The 25,447-nt window shown below is 40.6% G+C and overlaps 1 protein-coding gene across 1 annotated transcript in view; it reads left to right on the forward strand.

Annotated features, from left to right (window-relative positions):
- The first annotated feature begins 5,874 nt into the window (after positions 1–5,874).
- sufu (suppressor of fused homolog (Drosophila)) overlaps positions 5,875–25,447 on the forward strand; it is a 66,572-nt gene continuing 46,999 nt past the window's right edge. Inside the window, exons 1-2 of the mRNA XM_055647008.1 lie at positions 5,875–6,170; positions 14,505–14,639. Coding sequence (XP_055502983.1) covers positions 6,034–6,170; positions 14,505–14,639 — 272 coding nt within the window. The 5' untranslated portion in view covers positions 5,875–6,033. The remainder of the gene's footprint in view (positions 6,171–14,504; positions 14,640–25,447) is intronic.

Consider the following 25,447-nt stretch of genomic DNA (forward strand, 5'->3'; position numbering starts at 1 on the left):
AGCAACTCAGCTGGACAGGCAGCATCCCCGGAGAAAAGGAATGGGTGATGTTTCGGGTCGAGACCCTTCTCCAGAGATGTTGCCTGACCCTCCGAGCCACCGCAGCATCCCGTGTTCATCTCCGTCCATGACCGGCGCTCGGCCCCCGCCTGTACCAAGGAGGCCAACTGACAGGCATTGGACAAGGAGTGAGGGGCAGCCAACGGTCCCAGGTCCACCGGGGAACGGGCCCCTCGGGAGCTGGAGCCAATGCCTCCCCTCCGCACCGGCTGCAAGCCCGGCCCGGCGCCTCTCCAGCCCAGGGCCACCTTGGACACCTCCGGCTGCCCCCAGACAGGGACAGGCACCCGGGAGGGGACGGGGATGGCCCAGCAGCACTTCAACAGCGCCCGCAGCGCCGGAGACCCGGGCCTGACCCAGACTCCATGCAGCAGCACGATCTCGCTCACTCACCGAAGCATAAAATAATAAAAACGACAAAATCATCGTAGCTTTGTACAAATGAACAATAAATACAAATAATTCATAGTTTGAAAGCAGTATTTTCTTACCTAGTTCAAAGCTGGAAAATACAGATGAAATGAAGGTTCAGCTGCTAGGCTACCAACAATGTTTATGGCGAGTGACCTATAACCTGGGCATGCGCAGAAGATTTATTTCTTTAAAAATCCAGAAAAATGATTCTGATATGGTTTGCGGGCGTGCTTTCCCAGCCTCACATGCTGCTTCCTGTCTGACAGGATGCTGGTGATCCACTGCCAGGGTTCAGGCAGTCAACTCAGAAAGTTTGGAGTGTAGTACCTCTAGCACAATGGTGTTGAATGCAGAGCTAAAAAATCAACAAACAAAATCCTCGCATAGGTCCCCTGGCGGTCTAGGTGCTGGAGGATGAAGTGCAGGCTCAGGTTGACCGCGTCATCCACAGATCTATTGGCCCGATATGCAAACTGCAGAGGGTCCAGCAGGGGGTTCGTGATATTTTTCAGCTTGGCCAGCACAAGCTGGGCCTGCACTTGAGAGGTCAGTGCGACAGGCCTGTAGTCATTAAGACCAGTATTCCTTTCCCTTTTGGGCACAGGGACAATAGTGGAGACTTTGAAGCAGGCAGGGACAGTACAGGTTTGCAGGGACTTGTTGAAAATGTCTGTGTAGACCGGTGCCAATTGTTCAGCACAGAGCTTGAGAGTAGAGGGGGAAACATTGTCCGGTCCTGGAGATTTCCGGCTTTTCTGTATTCTGAACAGCCTCTCCACCTCTATTTTTATTGTTGACGATGGAGAAGTGATGTTGTGCAGCACGGAGGGGGTGGGTAGTGAACGTGGCTGTAATCTTTTATAAACACAGCTTTAATTTTGAAACCAAAATGTATAAAAATTGTCTTTATTAAAATCTGACAATGTGCACTTTAACTACATGTGATTTTTTTCTATTACAAATATCAAATTGTGGAGTAGAGGCACATAAATAAATAATGGGTCTTTGTCTCAAACATTATGGAGGGCACTGTATAAGCTTCAATTCAAATTACAAATTTAGTCACCTTAAAAAAGTAATACCTATAAATTAATATATTTTATTTTGTCCTAAACATAAATTATGCTTAACCCGTTTTGATTTAGAGGATACTTTGTAGCTTCTACCCAAAATAGCAATTGTATCATTATGTATTTAACTTTTTGGAAGAAAAAACGTAATGTTTAGGGATGATTAAGTGAAGCAATGCATTAGTGATTTTGGTTTCACCACAGGGTCAGAATCGGCGCACCAACATTAAGTTAGTTTTGGCCATCTTGACATTTAAGAAATGTGTTAATTAATTAACTAATGAACATTTTATGAACCTCCAAATCAGAATTTGTTTCCCAACTATTTTCTTTAGTAAGCATGCTTTATTATTTACCTAAAGCCAGAAGCACAGAGTTGAGTAGGAAAGAACTGCAGATGCTAGTTTAAATCAAAGGTAGACACAAAATGCTGGAGTAACTCAACAGGACAGGCGCATCTCTGCAGAGGAGGAATGGGTGACGTTTCGGGTCGAAACCCTTCTTCAGACTGGAATGTCTTGACCCGAAACGTCACCCATTCCTTTTCTCCAGAGATGCTGCCTGTCCCTCTGAGTTACTGCAGCATTTTGTGTCTAGCTCAGAGTTGAACTTGGATCTTGGATCTCTGAATTATATGGAACGATACTGCTGTTTAAGCAAAAAAAGCAAATTGCTAGCAAAAGCCTTACACTTGGTTAACCAAGAGCAAAGAACCCCAGCTCCCAGCAACAGATTCAACAAACAAATAACTAGGTTGGTTGGCCAATCGTTAGAACTATCCTGGAACATTTATTTTGCTGCATCTTTAGACTGTTAAGTCTCTCTTTATCAAAGGATATTTGTGTCCTAACCTATCATTGTGTAATATAGGACCCACACTAACTTCAAAGAGACCCGTGTAACTCCCCCAACCTACAGGTAGAATGCTTATGAATGAATCCAACCATTATTTGTGGTTTAAAAATATCCCGTGAGCTTGCTTGTAATGACATTATGTAAAAGGAGCCCAAGCTTAATTTATCATGGGTTTGGGTTAATTATTAATGTCATCCCAACTGATAGTCTTGTTCAGAGATTGACTCAAGAGCCTGTTTGAGAGGTAAACAATATTAAAGTGGTAAGGGTCTTTCAGAGGGTGTAGTTAAGAGTTTATTTCTACACTGAGCAAAAAACAAACTGCTGGAGGAACTCAGCGGGTCAGGCAGCATCAGTGGAGGAAAATGGACAATGTTCCGGAGATAGACGCAAAATGCTGGAGTAACTGAGTGAGTCAGGCAGCATCTCTGGAGAAAAGGACTATCACCTATCATATGCAAGTCACTGAAGGTGGACTGCCGAGTGATTCATAAAAATGGTAGACTTCTCTAATTTTAGATAGCCCTTGCTTTCTCCCTCCTTCCTTCCCAGCTCTCCCACAAGCCTACTGTCTTTGCCTCTTCCTTTTCCCCCCCCCCCCCCAAAACATCAGTCTGAAGAAGTGTCTCAACCCGAACGTCGCCTATTCCTTCTCTCCATAGATGCTGCCTCACTGACTGTTTCTCCAGCATTTTTATCTCCCTTTGATTTTTCCAGCAGCGGCAGTTCTTTCTTAAACACCAACAACACCACAGTCACATCTGTGGCGTATTTTAAGTTCCTTGGAACCATCATCTCCAAGGACCTGAAATGGGGGGCCATCATCGACTCCAGTCAAAAAGGCCCAACAGAGGATGTACTTCCTTCGGCAGCTGAGGAAACATAATCTGCCACAGGCAATGATGGTCCAATTCTATACTGCCATCGTAGAATCTGTCCTCACCTTCTCCATCATGGTCTAGTTTGGCTCAGCCACCAAGCATGACATCCGGAGGCTGCAGCGAATCGTCTGATCAGCCGAGAAGGTTGATGAACTGTACACTGCAAGGGCCAGGAATCGAGCGGGTAAGATCATCTCTGACCCCACTCACCCTGGCCACATACTCTTTGAAGCACTTCCCTCTGGAAGACGACTGGACTGTCAAAGCCGCCACAGCCAGACATAACTTCCCCCCCCCCCCCCCCCCCCCCCCTAGTAGTAGCTCTACTCAAGTCTGTAGCCTCCTTTTGCCCTGGTATTCTATTTCATTCACATTTTTAAACTATAATGTTTTATTATTAATGTTTAATGTGTCTTTCTTAATAGTAACTGTATGTCATGTTGTTACTTGCTAGCGGAGCACCAAGGCAAATTCCTTGTATGGATGCACACTTGGCCAATAAACATATTTATTAGTTCATTCATTCAAATGCAACCAGTGTATTTTAAGTAAAAACACTAAATGCTGGAAAATCTCAGTAGGCCAGGCAGCTTCAGTGGAAAGAGAAGAGTTAACATTTTTTGGTCCAGGATTGAAGAAGGTCCCAGATCTGAAGCGTTAAACATTTCCATTTTCCATAGATGCTGTCTGACCTGCTAAGTTTATCCAGTATTTTCTGCTTCATTGCAAATTTCTAGCAACTGGAAGTTTTTATTTTCATTTGTAATGAATTTAATTATTAAGATCTGCAGTCATCGCGAGGTATAGGAAGCGCTCCGCATTTTTCAGTTTCTTGCCCTGAACAATACAAAGTGCTAGAGTAATTCACAGGGTCAGGCAGCATCTCTGGAGAAAATAATAGGTGACCTTTGGGGTCCGGACCCTTCTTTGGAATAGAATGATTAGGTTTAAAGAAGGTCCCGAACTGTAACAGCACCAATTAATGTTCTCCAGAAATGCTGCCTGACATGCTGAGTTACTCCTGCACTTTGTATCTTTTTTTTTTGTAGACCAGCATCTTCTGTTCCTTGTCTCCCCATTATCAGAAAGCAGTGCAATACATTGTGGGTGGGTCTGTAGAGAACTGCTATTTTATGGATTTGGTTTGAAATATGCAAGTCCCTGAGAGCCATGGCATACAGTTCTTCAGCATTATCATGGTCATTAATGTCCCAAATTCCAAGGCATCACACCACTGATATCCAAGAATCGGACTCAAGCCCACCAACGACAGAGGCAATCGACCTACTGAAAGCTTTCTCAACGGTGACTCTGTCCCTGACTCGAGTGTCCTTGACTCCATCCCAAAATAATCTATTTAGCCATCCTTGTCCCCACTTTCAACCGACAAGAAGTCAAAATGTAAAGGACCCCACCTGAAAAATTTAGCTGTCCATTTTCCTCCACAGTGGCTGGCCAACTTGCCAAGTTCCTCCAACTCTTTGATTATTTCCGTAAGATTTCAGCATCTGGAGTCTCGTGCCTCGAAAGAATAAAAACCTTTTGGAAAGTCAAGTCCATGGGCAGAATTGGAGGGGAAGATACGGAAGTGGAAGGAGATTCTAGTAGGTGCAAAGAGCATCAGAGAAAAGGAGGGAGTGTTTTGGGTGAATGTAGTGTGGAGATCAGATAAGGCAGTTTGGATATCGTGAGGGGGAGATTCAAAGAGCACCAGAGCGAGAAGACGCAGAAAGGGGGGCCCCGAGAGGGAGGGTCAAAGAGCGACAGGGGCAATGTGAGGGGGACCGACAGAGAGCAGAATGGGCAATACAAGGGGCACAGAGGCCAGTACAGGCAATGAGAGAAGGAGAGAGTACAGGCAAGGTACACAAAAATGCTGGAGAAACTCAGCGGGTGCAGCAGCATCTATGGAGCGAAGGAAATGGGCAAAGTTTCGGGCCGATCCCTTCTTCAGACAGGCAATGGGGGGGGGGGGGGTATGGGCAATGCAAGTGCAGGAAGTTTGCGATGTAGGCAAGGGACAAGGGGTCACAGCTTAAGGTACAGGGGAAATCCAGAAAGGGAAGGGCAGGATGGATAATGTGAGGGGAAGATTGGCTATACAGAAGGGAGTATGTGGCCCCAATGCGAGGGGGTATGGAGAGAGTTCACAGTATGGGCAATGTTGGGGGGCCATGATCATATTGAATGGCGGTGCAGGCTCGAATGGGCGAATGCACGATTTCTATGTTTCTATGTTTCTAAGGGGAGAGTTCACAGAAAGGGCAGGATGGGCAATGCAGAGCGAGCAATGCGAGGGCAGTGTGATGGGCAATGGAGGGGGAGAGACAGTTTGGGCAATGCTTGCGGGATTGGAGGGAGGGAAGAGACAGTTTGGGCATGCTTGGGGGGGGAAGAGCAAAGAACGGGGGCACTGCGAAGGGGGGGGGAATGTGAGGGTAGCACTAGGGGCAAGGAAGACTGTTGTTGGGAGGGGCAGAGGGACCGTTGGGACCAGCGAGCGCCCGCTAGCTGCACGAGCACGACGGCTGGGGGCAGTGAGCGCGAGCGCGAGCGCGCTTGGAGGCGAGCTCCGACTCGAGGGGGTGTGGTCAGCAGGGAGGGAGGGGGTCGGGGAGGCGTAGGTCCCGACGCCTCATTCGGCGAGTGAGTGGCCCGCGTTGAGCTATCCCACCCTGCAGGCGTCTTCCACACACAGGCCTGCCGGTGGAGATCAGCCCCCTTGCGAGCTTGGTGCGAGTCCGTCGGATCCGATGGAGGAGCTGAGGCCTAGCGGCCCGGGCATCGCGGCGCTGCTGCCCCCGGGACTGCACGCTATCTACCAAGAGTGCAAGAGGCTGTACTCGGATCAGCCCAATCCTCTGCAAGTCACCGCCATCGTCAAGTATTGGTAGGTCACCTCCACATCAATAATATCCTCGGCTTCAGCCCTTTTCCTGAGGCCCCACATCCCAGAAGAATAAGTTACCATGCAGCAGGCTCAATCTGAGCAATTTAAATACTTATTTGCAAGTTACATCCAATTATATAGATTATTTTCCACGATCCCACTTTGTGCCAACTAACTTCTTTGTCGATAAGCTTAGCGCTGGTGTCTGTAAAACTTTAAAAAACTTTGTTGCAACCTTGAATAGTTTCTACTCAATTCCTTACTTCAAATATAAGTTGGGCTAAAGTTCTTGTACAATTGAAAAGTCTTTGAAAATTAGGTTTATCATCATGTCGCTTTAAAGTAAATAATACAGATTTATTCATGTTATTTAAACTTTCTGTGTACATTGCAACATCTGACGTGTATTTTGTTTGGAAGAACCCTTTGTAGTATTTATTCCAGTGTGAATCCTGTGAACGCATTGTGCCTAAACAAAAACGATCTCGGCTTTTCTAGTTTTCTTTAGAAAATAATAAAAACTGTCGCTGATGAATAGAAAATACTATATCTTATCTTGCAATTGTTATGTTGATGGTTGAAGTAGCAACATTCCGCGTGAATTTAAAGATTTCAATTATTGGTAGTGATGACCATAGAATTTACTGTGAAAAGTCTGGTTATTAATTTTAAAGTATTGATTAAAATGTCTCAATTAACTATTATGTATTTATTACAAGTATAAATTTGTTTTACAGAATTTAAGTTTAAGATATTAAAATTAGCAGGTTACAGGACATTGTAGTAATTTGATTTTTAATTCAAGTAGATTCAGAAGTAATTTTGAAACAATTCCTAAAATTTAAATTACAATTCACACACAGTGCTGGAGTAGTTCAGCGGGTCAGGCAGCATCTGAGGAGAACATGGATGGGTGACAATTTGGGACGGGACACTTCTTCAGACTCCAATCTAACCTACGGAGCTACTCCATCACTTTGCGTCTTTGTTTGTGAACCAGAATCTGCAGTTCTTTGTTTCTAATTTGCCTTTGTTGTCTATTTTTTTTGTATTTGCATTAGTATTGCAGCTGTACCCAAGCTATTTACATAGTTGTTGGGTCATTAGAAACTACATTTATTTGTGTTGATGGTGGAATATGTACTGATCCTTTTGAATTTATTTACTGGAATCAATTCTAGATATAACCTAGGGCACTTCTAGATCTAGACTAAGACAATTCCATATAGATCAGCAAATGGATCTGGATCATCCGAGACAATCAAAACTGAATTCCTTATTATCAGACTTTTATACAGTACATTTATTTCTGTAGTTTTATGTAATTTTGTCTTTTATAGAAAGTTACTATTACTTTGATGAAATATTGTATTATAATTTGTATGAAAGATAAAAAGTGTGATTGGAGAATCTAACTAACATTTTAACCTCTTGCTCTGTCAGATTTTCCTCTTACTGCTAGTGACTGCTTTGTCTTTATCTTTAATTCTCTGTTTCCTTTTCTCTCATCTCAAGGCCTAGAATGAGCATCTATCTGCCAGACCTCAAAAGTCTTCCAGGTAGGGTAGTATAGATGAAAACATATGCCTCACTTGAGAGACAGTTAGATACATTTCAAAGGGGATCTTAATTTACATTTTCTGAAAGGCTGAGCTAAGATTAAGTGATATATACTCTATTTCTTCCAAAGTTGTCAATGCAGCCTCACATTGCTAAGTTCTTATATGAGCAAAATACATTTTCTTGATTGTCTTTGCTGTTAATAAGCCAAAAGTCACTCAGAAATATGTTGCAGTTTGAAATATTTATAGATTGACACACAAAGCTGGAGTAACTCAGCAGGACAGGCAGCATCTCTGGAGAGAAGGAATGGGTGACGTTTCGGGTCAAGGCGCTTCTTGAGACTGAAAATCACGGGAAAGGGAAACGAGAGATATAGATGAAGATGTACAGGATATAGAACAGTGAATGAAAGATACGCAAAAAAAAGTAATGAGGATAAAGGAAACAGGTTATTATTAGCTGTTGGGTGAGAAAGAGAAGCTGGTGTGACTTTGGGGGCGGGATGCAGAAAGAGGGAATGCAGGGGTTACTTGAAGTTAAAAAAATATACCACTGGGTTGTAAGCTGGCCAAGTGAAATATGAGATGCTGTTCCTCCAATTTGCGTTTAACCTCACTCACAATAGAGGAGGCAAAGGATAGAAAGGTCAGTGTGTGAATGGGAAGAGGAATTAAAGTGTTTAGGAACTGGTCACCCATTCCTCCTCTCCAGAGATGCTGCCTGTCCTGCTGAGTTACTCCAGCTTTTTGTGTCTATCTTTGGTTTAAACCAGCATCTGCTGTTTGTTCCTACTCAAATATTTAGGATTTTTAATCTGTGTATGAATTCATTTAAGTAGGAGAACGTAGGGAAGGTATTGTAGGATGGACCATTTAAAGATTTGTAATACTGCAACTCCATTTCTAGTTGAAATAGGCAATTGCTTAGTGCCAATTGAAAATAAAATGTTGATCCATGCTGATTGCATTTGCTGTTGCTTTCAACCTCTTTCCTGTGTTGGCATTGTATGCTGTGAAGTGGACAGTGAAAGATACTTGAATTATGGAAGTGAGGCTGGCAACTAATTAATATGTTGCTGAAGATCTGCTGACTAACTGCAACATGTTTACCTTTCCTTAAGAACATGTACTGTAGGATTGCATGCTAATGTGTAATATACCATTTTCAACTCTTTAATCTCAACTATTAAATGATCACAACATATTAATGAGTAGGAAGAATAAGGACCCCATATAGTCATTGAATAAATCTAAATCTTATAAAAGAAGCCAAGGAATCTCGGGGCACCGATGCACAAATCACACACTGAAGTAAAACAATTTAAAAAGGCCTTTTAAAAAATACACCTAAGGCCAGATGCTTAATTTTTGAAGATGCACATTTAAGAGCAGGGAAGTGTTTGATTATACAACGTTTGGAGTACAATAAACAATTCTTGTTCCATAGTTAAAATTGAAAGAGACGCGCACTGCAATAAGTAGTAAAATTATGCCAAAACTGAGTGTATCTGTCATGAAAGATTGAAATACACTTGGATTTTTTTTCATCCAGGAAATGATTGGTGGGGGTTCTGAGAAATCTAAACTAATAAAGCACTTTGACAGGATAAATATAGAACCGTTTTCCTTTGTGGGATGGATGAAAACTAGATGTCATGTATAAAACAAAGTTTTTCATTGTATCTAGTTACATGTGACAATAAGAAACCTTATATTACCCAGAGATGAATTAACTGTGAAACCTTCTGGCAAAAGTAGCAATGGAGAAAAATAATATACTATGCATTTGAAGGAAAGCTAGATATAATCAAGGGAGAAGGAAATCAAGGTTGATGAAGTGCAATGGAAGGAGGCTCATGTCGAACATAAACACAAGCATGTATTAGCAAAGTTGAATGGCCTGTTATGTGTAGTATTCTAAGCCTCTGGAATACAGTGTTTTAGATGTTTGCATAATGGTGAAGGAGAATTTTATAAACTTACAAGAAAGTTAGTATAGAATTTCCAGAAGCATGTCGATTTCAAGGGCAATTAAAAAGAGTAGAATTATTATTTGTGCTTACTTGACTTTGAGTATGTATTAGAATTCACAGCTTTATGGGTACTTGAATCACAGAAAGTAGACCAAGTTTTGTGAAATTAGTTTAGAAGTTGGAATTACACATGTAACTTATTGAATGAAGGGACAAATAAGGGGGACGTGGGGTGGACTAAGAGAAAGAAAACAATAAAACACTTGCCACATCTTCCCATCTCCCCCTATGTCTGCCTTCTGCAAAGACCGCTCCATCCGCAACTCCCTTGTCAATTCTTCCCTTCCCTCCCGTACCACCCCCTCCCCGGGCACTTTCCGTTGCAACCGCAAGAAATGCATCACCTGTCCTTTCACCTCCCCCCTCGACTCCATTCAAGGACCCAAGCAGTCGTTCCAGGTGCGACAAAGGTTCACCTGTATCTCCTCCAACCTCATCTACTGCATCCACTGCTCTAGATGTCAGCTGATTTACATCGGGGAGACTAAGCGGAGGTTGGGCGATCATTTCGCCGAACACCTCCGCTCAGTCCGCAATAACCTACCTGAACTCCCGGTGGCTCAGCACTTCAACTCCCCCTCCCATTCCCAATCCGACCTCTCTGTCCTGGGTCTCCTCCATTGCCAGAGTGAGCAACACCGGAAATTGGAGGACCAGCATCTCATATTCTGCTTGGGTTGCTTGCGTCCGGGTGGCATGGACATTGAATTCTCCCAATTTTGCTAGCCCTTGCCGTCTACTCCCCTTCCTTAACCCTCGAGCTGTCTCCTCCCATCCCCCCGCCATCGGGCTCCTCCTCCTCCCTTTTTCCTTCCATCTTCCCCCCCCCCCCCCCCACCCCCCATCAGTCTGAAGAAGGGTTTCGGCCCGAAACGTCGCATATTTCCTTCGCTCCATAGATGCTGCTGCACCCGCTGAGTTTCTCCAGCATTTTTGTGTACCTTTGATCTTCCAGCATCTGCAGTTCCTTCTTGAACAAAACATTTAGAAATTTGTGTTGATATTGGTTCATATCTATAATTGACTTTTTAGCTTCATGATTGATATTTAGTATACTATTCCTGCTTCACTGAAGAGTATAGTTTTGATTTATGTCTCATCTTGTGGAGCGAAGGTGTAATTATTTAATTTCATTGCTTGGTCATACCTTGCGCTAAATTTGCTTGTTTGGTTTTGTAACACTATGTGCCTGCTTTACTATGGATGTAAATTAATCATTTTAACTATTCTTCTTGATCAAAACACAAGGTTATATCTGCTTAAGGCTATATTTTTATCTGAATGTTTTTTGAAGAACAAAGTAAATTTAAAGTCAATGATGACTATATTTTTAACATTTAGATTTTTCGTCACGCTACCAGCCTTATAACTTGGGCAACATGAGAAACAGGAATTGGAATATTTACTTGAAACATGCAAATGTTTGCAAATTGTTTTTAATACATTTTAAAGTTTTCACAAGTTTATAGTTTAAAAAGAAGCAATTAATACAGTATTAACAGAATTAGTACAGTATTTGGTTTTGTAGATTAAGGAATAGGAGAAAGAAACAGGAGTAAGTCTTTCAAAATCTCACCTGGTTAGCCATTCAGTAAGACCTATCTGTTATTTCAGCACAACTTTTTTTGTACTAATCCCCTATCCCTTAATTTCCCAGCTATCTAAAAATGTGTAGCATGAATGAAAAGCCATAACAGTGGTACTTAAATCGCCACATTTTAAGTTTCGGTGCAGAGCAATTGTTGTTTGACTTTGTCCAAAAATGGATTGATTCAAGGTGGTGATTCTGTAGAATCTATAATTCTAACTGCATTGAGAAACAAACGTTGTATGATGTATGGGAATATTTTTGTGCTTTTTTTATTTGGAATATGATATCAAAGTATAATACATGTTGACTCAATTTATAACCTTTTCAAGTATCTGTTTTTCATTATATATTCAAGATTTATTTGCTTGATGACACAATTTGCTCATATGTGCTTAATTCCATTAGGTGACTCTTGATTCAGTGCCAGGCATGTGGTACAAAGACTATCTGCATTTTGCATAATATTTGTAATGCTGATCCAATTAACACTGTGTAAACCATTAGATTAGAAGAAGATTCAGTTTCATAGTTCAAACTTTCCTCTTAATATTCAACATCTGCAGATCCCAAAACCAAACGTGTCCAATGTGTTAGCATGAGGGCTTGTTGGGCAAAATAGGACTGACTTTTATGCCCAACCCTGAATTTAACTGAGAACTCACTTTTACAGGTTAATCGTGCTCACGTCAAATATCATTGAGCAGAACTCGTCTCTAATATAAATATTTTTTGGGAGTGTACTTTGGGACTCTTATAGAAACATATAAAATTATAAAAGGACTGAAAAGCTAGATGCAGGAAAAATGTTCCCAATGTTGGGTAAGTCCAGAACCAGGGGCCATAGTCTTAGAATAAAGGGGAGGTTATTTAAGACTGAGGTGAGAAAAAAGATTTTCACCCAGAGTTGTGAATTTATGGAATTCCCTGCCACAGAGGGCAGTGGAGGCCAAGTCACTGGATGGATTTAAGATAGTTAGATAGAGCTCTAGGGGCTAGTGGAGTCAAGGGATATGGGGAGAAGGCAGGCACGGGTTATTGATAGGGGATGATCAGTCATGATCACAATGAATGGCGATGCTGGCTCGAAGGGCCGAATGGCCTCATCCTGCACCTATTTTCTATGTTTCTACGGTGCAGGAGGAATTATGCTTTGTGCTGTTGCTTTATGTTTGACTCTGTGGTCAATATAATGCTAAAACATGAAAATAGAAGTGACCTCCAAACAATTTTTATTTAGAGCCTGCCTCTCGCATGCCCATGAATTCCACCCTGAATTTCGTAGAAACTTTTTCCATAAACATGTTCGTTTTCATGTTTTCGGACCTGGTGAAATGAAAGAATGTTTTCATTTTATCTGGGGTACATTTGAATAATCGCTGAATATGATAGTTTAGTTTTTACAGAGCCAATTAACATACAAACCTGCATGTCTTTGGAATGTAGGAGGAAACCGGAGCACCTGGAGAGATCCCACAGGAGAACGTACAAACTCTGTGCAAACAGCACCCGTAGTCAGGATCGAACCTGGGTGTATAGTGCTGTAAGGAAGCAACTATATTGCTGCACCATTAATAAAATTAGCAAAAAATTGTAAATATCCAATGCTGCTTTGGCGCAGTACAATACAGTATCCATAACCAAGCTTGAAGAGGGAAAGATGCAGAGAAACACATCGTGTCTGACATTGCGCATCATTATGATTTTGTACAGTTTTAGATCATGGCAGCCTGTTGACATGATTTAAATCATTAGGTATAGCATTACACCTATCTATGTATTTCTTCATAAATTAAAATAGTGCAGGGGATACTCAGTAGGTCAGATGGCATTCTAGGAGAGAGAAGCTATTAATGTTTCAGTATAATAACCTTTCATGTTTTGAGGATTTGCCATTTTCTTTTGCTTTTGATTTATATATTTATTCAATCATAATTACTGAGGTTGAAAAAAACAAAAGATTCTCCAAATTCCTCCAAAGAAACTCCATGATTTTTTAATCAAAATTGTGTATGTGCACTCTCATCCATTTATGCATATGCTAAAGGGGGTAGTTTCCATTATTTATCCTAATTGGTCATGATGTTTAACTTCTTAGCTCCAAAGAGACCTTGTCTGAAGAAGGGTCTCGACCCGAAACGTTAACCACTCCTTCTCTCCAGAGATGCTGTCTGTCCCACTGAGTTACTAACCTTTCAGGTGATATTAATCTTTCCAGACACTTTGGAAATTAATATTTTATTCATACACTCTTGGACCTTCTCATGGGGTGTACGGATTCATCACAGCCTCTGGTTTTGTCCGTTCTGATAAAGATCTCAGATCTGAGTGATTTTTCTTTCCACAGATGCTGTCTGACGATCTCAGTTTTTTGCAGCATACTCTGTTTCTGTTTCAGATTTCCAGCAGCTGCACATTTTTAATTTTTATTACCTTTTCCTCATGTTTCTCATATTGGGGATTTCTGTACAACATAGGAGGTCAACGGACTGATCTAGCCTATGCCAGCTCTCAATCTCATTCCCCCTTTATAGTTCTGTAAACTATTATTTCTCATGTGCCTATCAATTTTATCCTGATTGTCCTTATTGTCCTTTCACTCGCTGAAAGTTAGTGGCCAGTTAATCTACTAACCAAAAAAAGAGACAAAGGGCTGGAGTAAGTCAGGAGAATGTGGATAGGCAAAGTTTTGGGTAGAGATCCTTCTTCAAACTATGAAATGTCACCTATCCATGCTCTTCGGAGATGATGCCCGAACAGGCCTGATTTCCCACCCCCAACCCCAGACTTCTAGCTGCAACATTTGTTACACCTATTCATTAAAAACAATATTTTATTGAAGTACATATTTTTGGGTAGATTCACTCTTGTTATTTTAATTTTATTTGTGCAAGTCTTTTTCAGTAATTGATCTGTTATGGAGTGAATGAATTTATTTATATTAAGGATTTTGTAAATTAGCTGAGACATGTCAAGTTTAATTCTTTAAAGTTTTCCTACGTAGGCCCAACTTCAGCATATGTAATTTCTCCCACACCCGAGGCTACCCCCGAGCAAATTTAGTAAGGCATCGTAATTTAAATTGAACGTGTATTTTCCATTAATTTTTGCTAGAAAAAGAATAAGTTATCACTTTTTTCTTTTCTCAAAGGTTGGGCGGACCAGACCCACTGGACTACATTAGCATGTACAGAAATCCAGGGAGCCCAGCACAGGATGTGCCAGAGCATTGGCACTATGTCAGCTTTGGTTTGAGTGACTTGTATGGCGACAATAGAGTACACGAGTAAGTACCACAAATGAGAAATCTAAAAAATATTCAAGACTAGAACCAAAAATGTACTCGTCATCGACCTATTCAAAACCTGTTGTCCCTTTCCAGAGTTTTCTTATTTGAGCCGTGACATGATGACTATTCTGCATCATACACATTTTAGATAAAAATCCTGCTTTTAATATTTTACCAATGGTTAGTAACAGAAATATTTTGGACAGAAACTAATTTGATACCAGTGTTGCACATGTAAATATGAAAGATCAAAAAAATGAATGAAAGTATTATTGTAGTTGTTCTACCAAAAGATGCTAAAGTGAAAATACTTTGAATTTAATTTGTATGTTGCTGATTATAAAAATATTTTGCCTGAATGTAATCTGAGGATTGGCTCCTTCACATCTGGGTTGACTTATGCAATATCAGCCACCAAGCATGATGAATTGGAACTCCAGAGGCTCTCAAACGCATATGGCCTGCATCCTAGTTTAATTTGGCTTGATGTACTAGATAGAGACCATAGAGAGAGGAAACTGAAAATAGTTTGAATTAAGATCAAGAATGAACTTGAAAGTGTTTCAGTTAACCCTCAAATATTCTGTTGTCTGAATAAATTTGTATTGTAATGAAGGTTTAGTTGGATTAAGCAAGATATTGAAACGATTTTGCTCTGAACTTTTTAGTGATCAAAAGACATTTGAGGTTATCACTGGATAACATTTAGTTTCTTTTCGAACCTTTGTTCACATTTCTAAAAATTCCTGCTTGGATGAAATTGTAAGCTTAATTATTTCTCTTTGTTTCCCCACAATGGGAAATTCAATTCCCTAGTAAGTGTTATATTTTATTGCCCATTGCTTTTTTTGTCTGAAAACTTATTTCTGAAAACCCAGGCAAGATAAAGTATAAATTGTTTGATCAATTTACATAAATCAATGTGGTCAGAAATTATTCTATTTAATGAATGAATGAATGAATAAATAAGTTTATTGGCCAAGTATTCACATACAAGGAATTTGCCTTGGTGATCTGCCCGCAAGTGACATGACATACAGTGACAGTTAAAAATGATACATAAAACATTAAACATTAATAATAAAACATTATTGATTAAACATGTGAATTAAATAAAATACCAGAGCAAAAGGAGGCTACAGATTGTTGGTTATTGAGTAGAGCTACTACTTGTGGAAAAAAGCTGTTTTGGCAGTGGCAGCTTTGACAGTCCAGAGTCGCCTTCCAGAGGGAAGTGATTCAAAGAGTTTGTGGCCAGGGTGAGAGGGGTCAGAGATTATCTTACCCGCTTGCTTCCTGACCCTAGCAGTGTACAGTTCGTCAATGGAGGGAAGGTTGCAGCCTTCTCAGCTGATTGTACGATTCGCTGCAGCCTCCGGATGTCGTGCTTGGTGGCTGAGCCAAACCAGACCATGATGGAGAAGGAGAGGACAGATTCTACGATGGCCATATAGAATTGGACCATCATTGCCTGTGGCAGATTGCGCTTCCTCAACTGCCACAGGAAGTACATCCTCTGTTGTGCCTTTTTGACTGGAGTCGATGGTAGCCCCCCACTTAAGGTTCTTGGAGATGATGGTTCATAATTATTCATGATTATAGATCATAATCACCCAATATGCATTTTTTATTGTACAGTGTAAACAGTGATTTGTTGATGCAGAGGATCCTACGAAGGGATGTGCATTGAACAATGTATTTGTAGCAGTAAATACATGCGCAATATAACGTATTTACTTGACCTATATTTTGTTATTTACTTGACTGTTTTTATTTGTAACTGACCAATCTTAATTGGGCCTACATCAGTTGACCCTATTCATTATTTTCCTTGTGGTTAATTTGATTAACTGATTTTTAGATCTGGTTCATTGTATTTGTAAATTTTGAAATCAGCACATTATACTTTAGAACTGGAATCTTCAGAATTTTTATTTTGTATCACTTGAAACAATTATTTTATTCTCAAAGTAAGAGCGGCACTGTGGCGCAGCAGTAGAGTTGCTGCTTCACAGCGCCTGAGATCCGGATTTGATCCCAACTACAGGTGCTGTCTATGGATTTTGTGTATTCTCCTTGTGACCGCGTAGGTTTTTTCCGGGTTTTACGGTTTCCTCCCACATCCCAAAGACGTTCAGGTTTGTTGGTTAATTGGCTATGTAAAAGTATAAGTTGTTTGATCAATTTACTTAAATCCCCTTCTGAATTTGGTCAAAAATGATTATGTTTATAGAACAAAACGGCCCAATTTACACTTTGCCTACAAAAATACATGACTGAATTAGAAAACATTGCATATGTAAACGATTTTAGTGCATAACCTTTTCCAGAAGTCTTGTAAAGCTGTTTTGTTTAGCTGTGATACCAACTCAAAATATTTGAGATATAGAAATTCAAATGACCACAATCTGATGAACTGAGCATTTGCTGGTTTGCAAAATACTGTAGATACTGGAAATTAGAAATAAAAGCAAGATTCAGGAAATACTCAACAAGTGAGTCAGCATCCATGGAGAGATAGGAAATGTTTGTTAGATGAAAGGTTTTTGAACTAAAATGTTAAATGTGTGTACTTACAGATTCTACCTGACTTCTTGACTGATCGCAGTATTTTCTGTTTTAAAACTTTATTTCATGAATTTCTTGTTCGGTTGTCTTGACAGATCTGTTCTATCGATATAAGTATTTCTTCGTAACCAGATTAGTTATGATGAAATCAATTTTAATACTGTTGAATTAGATGTGTATTTTTCAATCGTATGATTAATTGCTATTTCAATGAGTGGAACACTTCATAAGGCTTAACCTAATTTTTGTATTAAATATAATTGTCGAGATAATCTAAGTTTGTGAAATTTTATATCATTAATTCTTATTTTTGGTTCTGTTTTGCACTAGGAATTTTAAATGTATTCATCGTGTGTGCAAGCTGAGAGAAATAAATTAAAACCAGCATATGAGTTTGGCAATATTTTAATCTTGACGTTCTGTATGAGGCTCATGGCATGCTAACTTTTTATTTTTGAAGCAGGATATATGTGTATTTTTGATTCTTCGGCAATAAACTGCTAGATTGAGCAAGATATTGCAATGAATTTGTTGAGAATTTTGTTTTTTTTTAATCCCTTGTTCTTGAAAAATGTAGTTTTTAATCCCAAAATGAATATATTTGCATACACTAATATCGCTGTCCATTACTATTTATCTGTTTTTAAGGAATGGTAATGTTTCTATGTGTAGTTGGTTCTTAATATAATTTTTATTCCTTCAGTGACTAGGTGATCATTATTGATATTATTGTTCCATGCAAAGGATTATAATGTTCCCAATTGGCTTGTTCCACTTAAACTTATTCTTGCCTCTTCCTCTTCCCAACCCCACTTAATCCCAGGGCTCCCCACAAAATGGTTATGTGGCTTAAGTGAGTAAACTTTGCACTTTTCTTTTCCTTCAGCATTTTTTCAATTGTATCAGTCGAATATTTTTTTCATCTTATGCCTAATAATGAACCTACCTTTTTGACTTGCTTTCACTTTTAGTTTAGTTAAGAGAAATAGCATGGAAACTGGCCATTTAGTCCACCGAGTCTGCGCCAACCATCGATCACCCATACACTAGTTCTATTCTACACACTAAGGACAATTTACAAAAGCCAATTAACCCACAAACCTTCACGGCTTTGGAATGTTGGAGCACCTGGAGAAAACCAATGCGGTCACAGGGTGCACATAAAAACTCCATACAAACAGCACCCGTAGTCAGAATCGAACCTGGGTCTCTAGCGCTGTAAGGCAGCACGTCTACTGCTGCACCACGGTGTGCTATGATGCTGGCCTATCCTGTCTTGCATCTGATGCAGCTCACTTTATTTCTAAACTCTATGGTATCTACCAACTTGATCCATAATCTACTCAAATGTGATGTATAATGAACATTTTCGCTGTCTTGTGAAATTGTAACTTACTTAGAATACAATTCCATAGTTTGCAACTTTGAGCACAAATTTTGAAAATGAATTGTTGCACAAAAATGATGGTAGAGGACTCCCATCAATGACTCATTCTTTGCCTGTGCATCAATTTTGCAATGGATTACTTCATAAAATGTTGAAGAGTTACGTAATAATTATTCCGTAATACATCTCTGACCCACTAAGTGTACCCCTCCCATATCTCTAAAGCACCATGGACTGCTAGAAGCTTAAATAAAGAATTAACAATTACCGTACTTCCCGGCAATGAAGACGCCCAATTTATGTTGCTAAATTTTGAGAAAAGTATGGCGGAACAGGATCAAGGGTTTGGTTTAGTCCAGGGACTGGTTACAGTTCCCAGACCCCTTGCGTCCCTGGAGAGAGAGAGTAGAGAGAGAGAGAGAGAGAGAGAGAGAGAGAACGAGACAGAACGAAACCGGGACAGAGCAGCCAGCCTTCCGCCCAGTAGCTACCCGCCAACCACCACCTACACCAGTTATGCCTGTGCCGAAAGACACCGTAGCTGGCTGGCGGGCGGGCCGACAGAAGGCGCTGAGGTGGCGGCTGGTTCCGATGTCCGGTCCTGGTGGCCGTTCGCAGCCACCCGAACTACTTCCCTGCTTGGCCACAATGCGGTGGCTCCGCACCCGGAGTGCCGCGGCAGCGGTGAGAGTGAGTTGCTGGCAGACTCTCCACATGCTGTGAAAGGAACTCTACCCCCTTCCCCCAGCGGTGCTGTCCTTTTACAGCCGCTTCCCAGCTGCCAGCAATGAGGGATAGACTTGGCTATCCCTCAGTACAGCAACATCGTTCTTTATGTTGCTGTGCTGAGGGATAGACAAGTCTATCTTTCTTAGCTAACAACCTAACTTCAGCCTCCGAGACGCAGGTAAAATTTTGTGCCTTATTTTTAGGTAACAAATAGCGTCTTCATTGCCGGGAAATACGGTAACAAAGAAGAATTAACTAATTCAAGACGAGGCACATGTCCCGAAAGAGCCACACTCGATGCTCTTATAATTTTGTCAGATTAAAGGAGGTGCCGGACCATCAGTTGTTGGAAAATACAATTTGAACTGTTATGCTTTTTGCTCATTGGAACACACATAGAACACGTACAACTCTTTGGCCCAGCAGCAGCCTATCTGCCTGCACATGATACATGTCCCTCTATTATTTATCTGTTTATATGCATGTCTAAAAATCTCTTAAATGTTGCTCCCTGCATCTGCCACCTCCACTGGCAGTGAATTACAAGTACCTACTACTCTTTGATGGATTTAAAAAAATCCTTGCATGTTTCCTTTAAATTTCCCCCACTCCTATAAAATCTTGAGTTTTCCCACTGGTGGAAAAAGAGACTGACTATCAACATTATCTAGAAAAAATGAATTCCAAGTTTTGTTCAACTTCTCATAGCTAATACACTCCAATCTAGGCAACATCTTTGTGAACCTTTCTTGCATCCTCTCAAAGCCTCCACAACATTCCTATATTTATTGGCTAGATGTAAATGAAAATTATTTATTGAGTGAATTATTAACAATTATTCATTGGCTGATTTATATTTTTACTGAATGTTTTCTGGTTTGATTGATTAACTTGCTTTGAAAGTCAGAGAACAAATGAACACATTTGCAGTAGATTCCTGAAAAGTGCTTGTTTTGATTTGACAAACTTTGAGAACTAAGGATTTTGATATCTAATAAATTTTGGAAACATTTCAGTGATCAAATTTCATCAGGTTTAATCATTAATGTAAAATTAAATCATTATCTTTGTTTGTATAACATTTCCTAATAATGAATCTAATAATTAGTGTAAGGAAGAATGGGCAGTCTCTTTCAATTCAGGATTAGGATGAGCCTGGATACAGCTCGAAGCTGGATACAGCTCCATAGCCTTCGGTGGCACCGAAGGCTATGGAGGCCATGTCATTGCATATTTTTAAGGCAGATATAGATAGATTCTTGATTAGTCAGGGGTTAAGGGGAGAATGCTGGAAAATGGGGTTAAGAGGGAAAGATAGATCAGGCATGATTGAATGGCGGAGTAGACTATGGGCCGAATGGCCTATTTCTGATCCTATCGCATATGAACTTATGAACATATATTTCTAATATCACCAGGATTGGCATAATGCACATATCTTAAATATATGGAGAATAGCATTATGATAGTACTGTATTTGCAAGTATTTTGAGTGCAAGCAAATGGGTTTGGCTATATGCGAGATGCAAAAAACTGCAGATTCTGGAATTGTAAGCAAAAAAATGAACTGGAGGAAATCAGCTGATTAGAAAGCATCAGATTTGGCTACACCTATTTTGATATGGTGTAACCGAAGAAATTATCTTACAGCACTTATTAGAACTAGTTTTCAGTCGTACAAATGCAAGTATGTCCGGGACATGAATACATGTACCAAGAGTTTTGGATTTTCTGACAGATTTGATGCAGGATGCTGCCCGCAGACTATTTGCTCTTCAAACCTCATTGCTGGTGAGGTTTAATGGTGAGTAATTTCAACATGCAGGTAGACTGGGAAAATCAGGTTGGTACTCGACCCCAAGAAAGGGACTTTGTAGAGTGCCTTCTTGATGGATTCTTAGAACAGCTTGTATTGGAGCCAACCAGGGAGAATGCAATTCTGTATTTAGTGTTATGTAATGAACTGGATTTGGTAAATGAGCCATTAGGAGGCAGTGACCATAACATGGTCAGGTATAATCTACAATTGGAGAGGGAGAAGGGTAGATTGGAGGTGTCAGTGCTGCAGTTGAATACAAGGGACTATGGGGCTATGAGGGAGGAGCTGGCCAAAGTTGAGTGGAAAGGTACACTAGTAGGGATGACAGTGGAACAAAAATGGCAGGTATTTTTAGGAATAATACAGAAGGTGCAGGATCAGTTCATTCCTAGGAGGAAGAAAGATTCCAGGAGGAGAAAAGGACGACCATGGCTGACAAGGGACGTCAGGGAAATTAAAGCGAAGAAGTACAACGTAGCAAAGATGAGTGGGAAGCAAGAGGATTGGGTAATGTTTAAAGAACAACAGAAGATAACCAAAAAGACAATACAGGAAGAAAAGATGAGTTACGAAGGTAAGCTATCCAAGAATATAAAGCAGGATAGTAAAAGCTTCTTTAGGTATGTGAAGAGGAAACATAGAAACATAGAAAATAGGTGCAGGATGAGGCCATTCAGCCCTTAGAGCTAGCATCACTATTCATTGTGGTCATGGCTGATCATCCCCTATCAATAACCCGTGCCTGCCTTCTCCCCATATCCCTTGACTCCACTAGCCCTAGAGCTCTATCTAACTCTCTCTTAAATCCATCCAGTGACTTGGCCTCCACTACCCTCTGTGGCAGGGAATTCCATAAATTTACAACTCTCTGGGTGAAAACGTTTTTTTCTCACCTCAGTCTTAAATGACCTCCCCTTTATTCTAAGACTTTGACCCTTGGTTCTGGACTCGCCCAACAATGGGAACATTTTCCTGCAGGATCATAGTTAACAAGAGGTAAATAGAAACAATAGTTAAGACCAAAGTTGGACCCTTGAAGACCGAAAAAGATGAATTTATTATGGGGAACAAGGAAATGGCAGATGAATTGAACAGGTACTTTGGATGCGTCTTCACTAAGGAGGACACAAACAATCTTCTTGATATAGTAGTGGCCAGTGGATCTGGGGTGACAGAGGAACTGAAGGAAATCCACATTAGGCAGGAAATGGTGTTGGATGCTCCTATCTCTCCAGGGACTAACTTTACTGTACCTTTTTACTGTTGTGACTTTTTTAAATTGCTGTTTTTTTTTTTTTTCCTCTCACAAATATGCAATATGTGTTTCTGTTCCATTCTGTCTTGTAGTTTTTTTGCACAATCCGCAAGCATTGCCACTTTTCATTTCACTGCACATCTCGTATGTGTATGTTACGAATAAACTTGACTGACTTTGGATTGACTGATGGAAGGCTGATAAATCCCACGGGCCTGTTGGTCTGCATCCCAGAGTACTTAAGGAAGTGGCTCTAGAAACCGTGGATGCATTGGTGATAATTTTCCAATGTTCTATAGACTCAGGATCAGTTCCTGTGGATTGGAGGGTAGCTGATGTCATCCCACTTTTTAAGAAAGGCGGGAGAGAGAAAACAGGGAATTATAGACCAGTTAGCCTGACATCGGTGGTTGGGAAGATGCTGGAGTCGATTATAAAAGATGAAATAGCCGAACATTTGGATAGCAGTAACAGGATCGGTCTGAGTCAGCATGGATTTACGAAGGGGAAATCATGCTTGACTAATCTTCTGGAATTTTTTCAAGATGTAACAGGAAAATGGACAAGGGAGAGCCAGTGCATGTAGTGTGCCTGGACTTTCAGAAAGCATTTGATAAGATCCCACATAGGAGATTAGTGGGCAAAATTAGGGCACATGGTATTGGGGGTAGAGTGCTGACATGGATAGAGCAGTGGTTGGCAGACAGGAAACAAAGAGTAGGGATTAACGGGTCCCTTTCAGAATGGCAGGCAGTGACTAGTGGGGTACCGCAAGGCTCGGTGCTGGGACCGCAGCTATTTACAATATACATCAATGATTTGGATGAAGGGATTCAAAGTAACAGTAGCAAATTTGCAGATGACACAAAGCTGGGTGGCAGTGTGAACTGTGAGGAGGATGCTATGAGAATGCAGGATGACTTGGATAGGTTGGGGAAGTGGGCAGATGCATGGCAGATGAAGTTTAATGCGGATAAACGTGAGGTTGGTCCACTTTGGTAGCAAAAACAGGAAGGAAGATTACTATCTAAATGGCGTCAAGTTGGGAAAGGGGAAAGTACAACGGGATCTGGGGGTCCTTGTACATCAGTCTATGAAAGTAAGCAGGCAGGTACAGCAGGCAGTGAAGAAAGCGAATGGCATGTTGGCCTTTATAACAAGAGGAATTTAATATAGGAGCAAAGAGGTCCTTCTGCAGTTGTACAGAACCCTAGTAAGACCACACCTGGAGTATTGTGTGTAGTTTTGGTCCGCTAATTTGAGGAAGGACATTCTTGCTATTGAGGGAGTGATGCGTAGGTTTACAAGGTTAATTCGCGGGATGGCGGGTCTGTCATATGCTGAGAGAATGGAGCAGCTGGGCTTGTACACTCTGGAGTTTATAAGGATGAGAGGATATCTCTGTGAAACATATAAGATTGTTAAGGGTTTGGACACGCTAGAGGCAGGAAACATGTTCCCAATGTTGGGGGAGTCCAGAGCCAGGGGCCACAGTTCAAGAATAAGGAGTAAGCCATTTAGAACGGAGACGAGGAAACACTTATTCTCACAGAGAGTGGTGAGTCTGTGGAATTCTCTGCCTCAGAGGGCGGCGGAGGCAGGTTCTCTGGATGCTTTCTAGATAGGGCTATTAAAAATAGCGGAGTCGGGATATGGGGAGAAGGCAGGAGCGGGTTACTGATTGGTGATGATCAGCCATGATCACATTGAATGGCGGTGCTGGCTCGAAGGGCCTACTCCTACACCTATTGTCTATTGTCTATTGAGTCTTAATGGTACAATGGTCATCAAGATGGATCTTTGATATTTGGTCCAAAGAAGTTGGGGCAATAACGGGTTGTGGACAGTGAGCATTATACAGCCTATAATGTCAAATCATTTTGTTTTCAAGTTCACAAGGGAGAATATTTAAAAAAAATAGCATTTTAGCCCCTCAAAGATCAGCCCCATAAATTTATAATTGGTGTGAAAATAGAGCTGGCAAAATAAATTAGTTATCTTATTAAGAGGGTGACATAATACTTGGCAATACCTTACCCAAAAACAGTGATGGAATGTTATATTCTTGCATGTTATTACTGTGTAAATTGACTAAAAAGTTTAGATGGTTAACTGAGACACCCGAGTTTTGGAGTCAGCAGGGATGTGCTGTTTATATTATGCTGGCACATTATTGCTTTGAATAAATGTAATTTTGTTTTCAGCAGCTTTGTTCTTAAACGCTCCCTGGATTTGCACATGAATTTGGTGCTTGTATTATTTACAGAAATATTAAGGCTGTATCAAACTGCATTGGGAATCTTATTTAATGACTAAATAACTTCCTAATTTGGTTTATAATCGTCTCATGTATGCAGATACAGTGGAAATCTTTCATTGTCAGATATCCAATGCAATCATACTATGCGTGGGTACAATCTAGCTAAAGAGAAGTACAACTGTAGTGCAAGGAGAAAGATATTATAGTGCAGAATATTGCGTTACAGCATTACAGCGACCGAAAAAGTGCCTATAACACAGAAATGCGCATGCAGCAATGTAGAAGGTTAGGATGCAATTTGATGGTTGCCCATATTAAGATACATTAAGCTGGACGTAGCTGTGATCATTCTCCCCACCCTCCAAATACACCTGAGATGTATGCAGAAGGCAATGTGAGCTGACATGCTGGAACAGCAAGGCATGGCAGGACATCTTTGGAGACTAGGTCTCGGGCAGCATATTCCCAGCACACACTTTTGCAAAGCCTGGTCTGTTGTTAAACTTGTTAAGGCGTTGAAACATTTTTTAAAAGTCTCCAATGTTCAGACACACTTAAAAACTATTGATTTTCTTAAATAAAAATAGTTTAACTACACAGAGATAATAAAGCACATTATAATAAGCTAATAAAAATAAATTGTCTTTTTCTCTTGATCTCCACACCATGAATTCTTGCATGATTGGGCTCTGCATTGGACACCATGTAATTCAATGTTACAATCAAGTGAAGGGTGTTCTGGCATGTATCTCTCAGATGTAGTGAATTTAGTGGACCTGAGCAGGTC

This window comes from Leucoraja erinacea, chromosome 15, assembly GCF_028641065.1.
Source record: "Leucoraja erinacea ecotype New England chromosome 15, Leri_hhj_1, whole genome shotgun sequence".
Lineage (NCBI taxonomy): Eukaryota > Metazoa > Chordata > Chondrichthyes > Rajiformes > Rajidae > Leucoraja > Leucoraja erinaceus.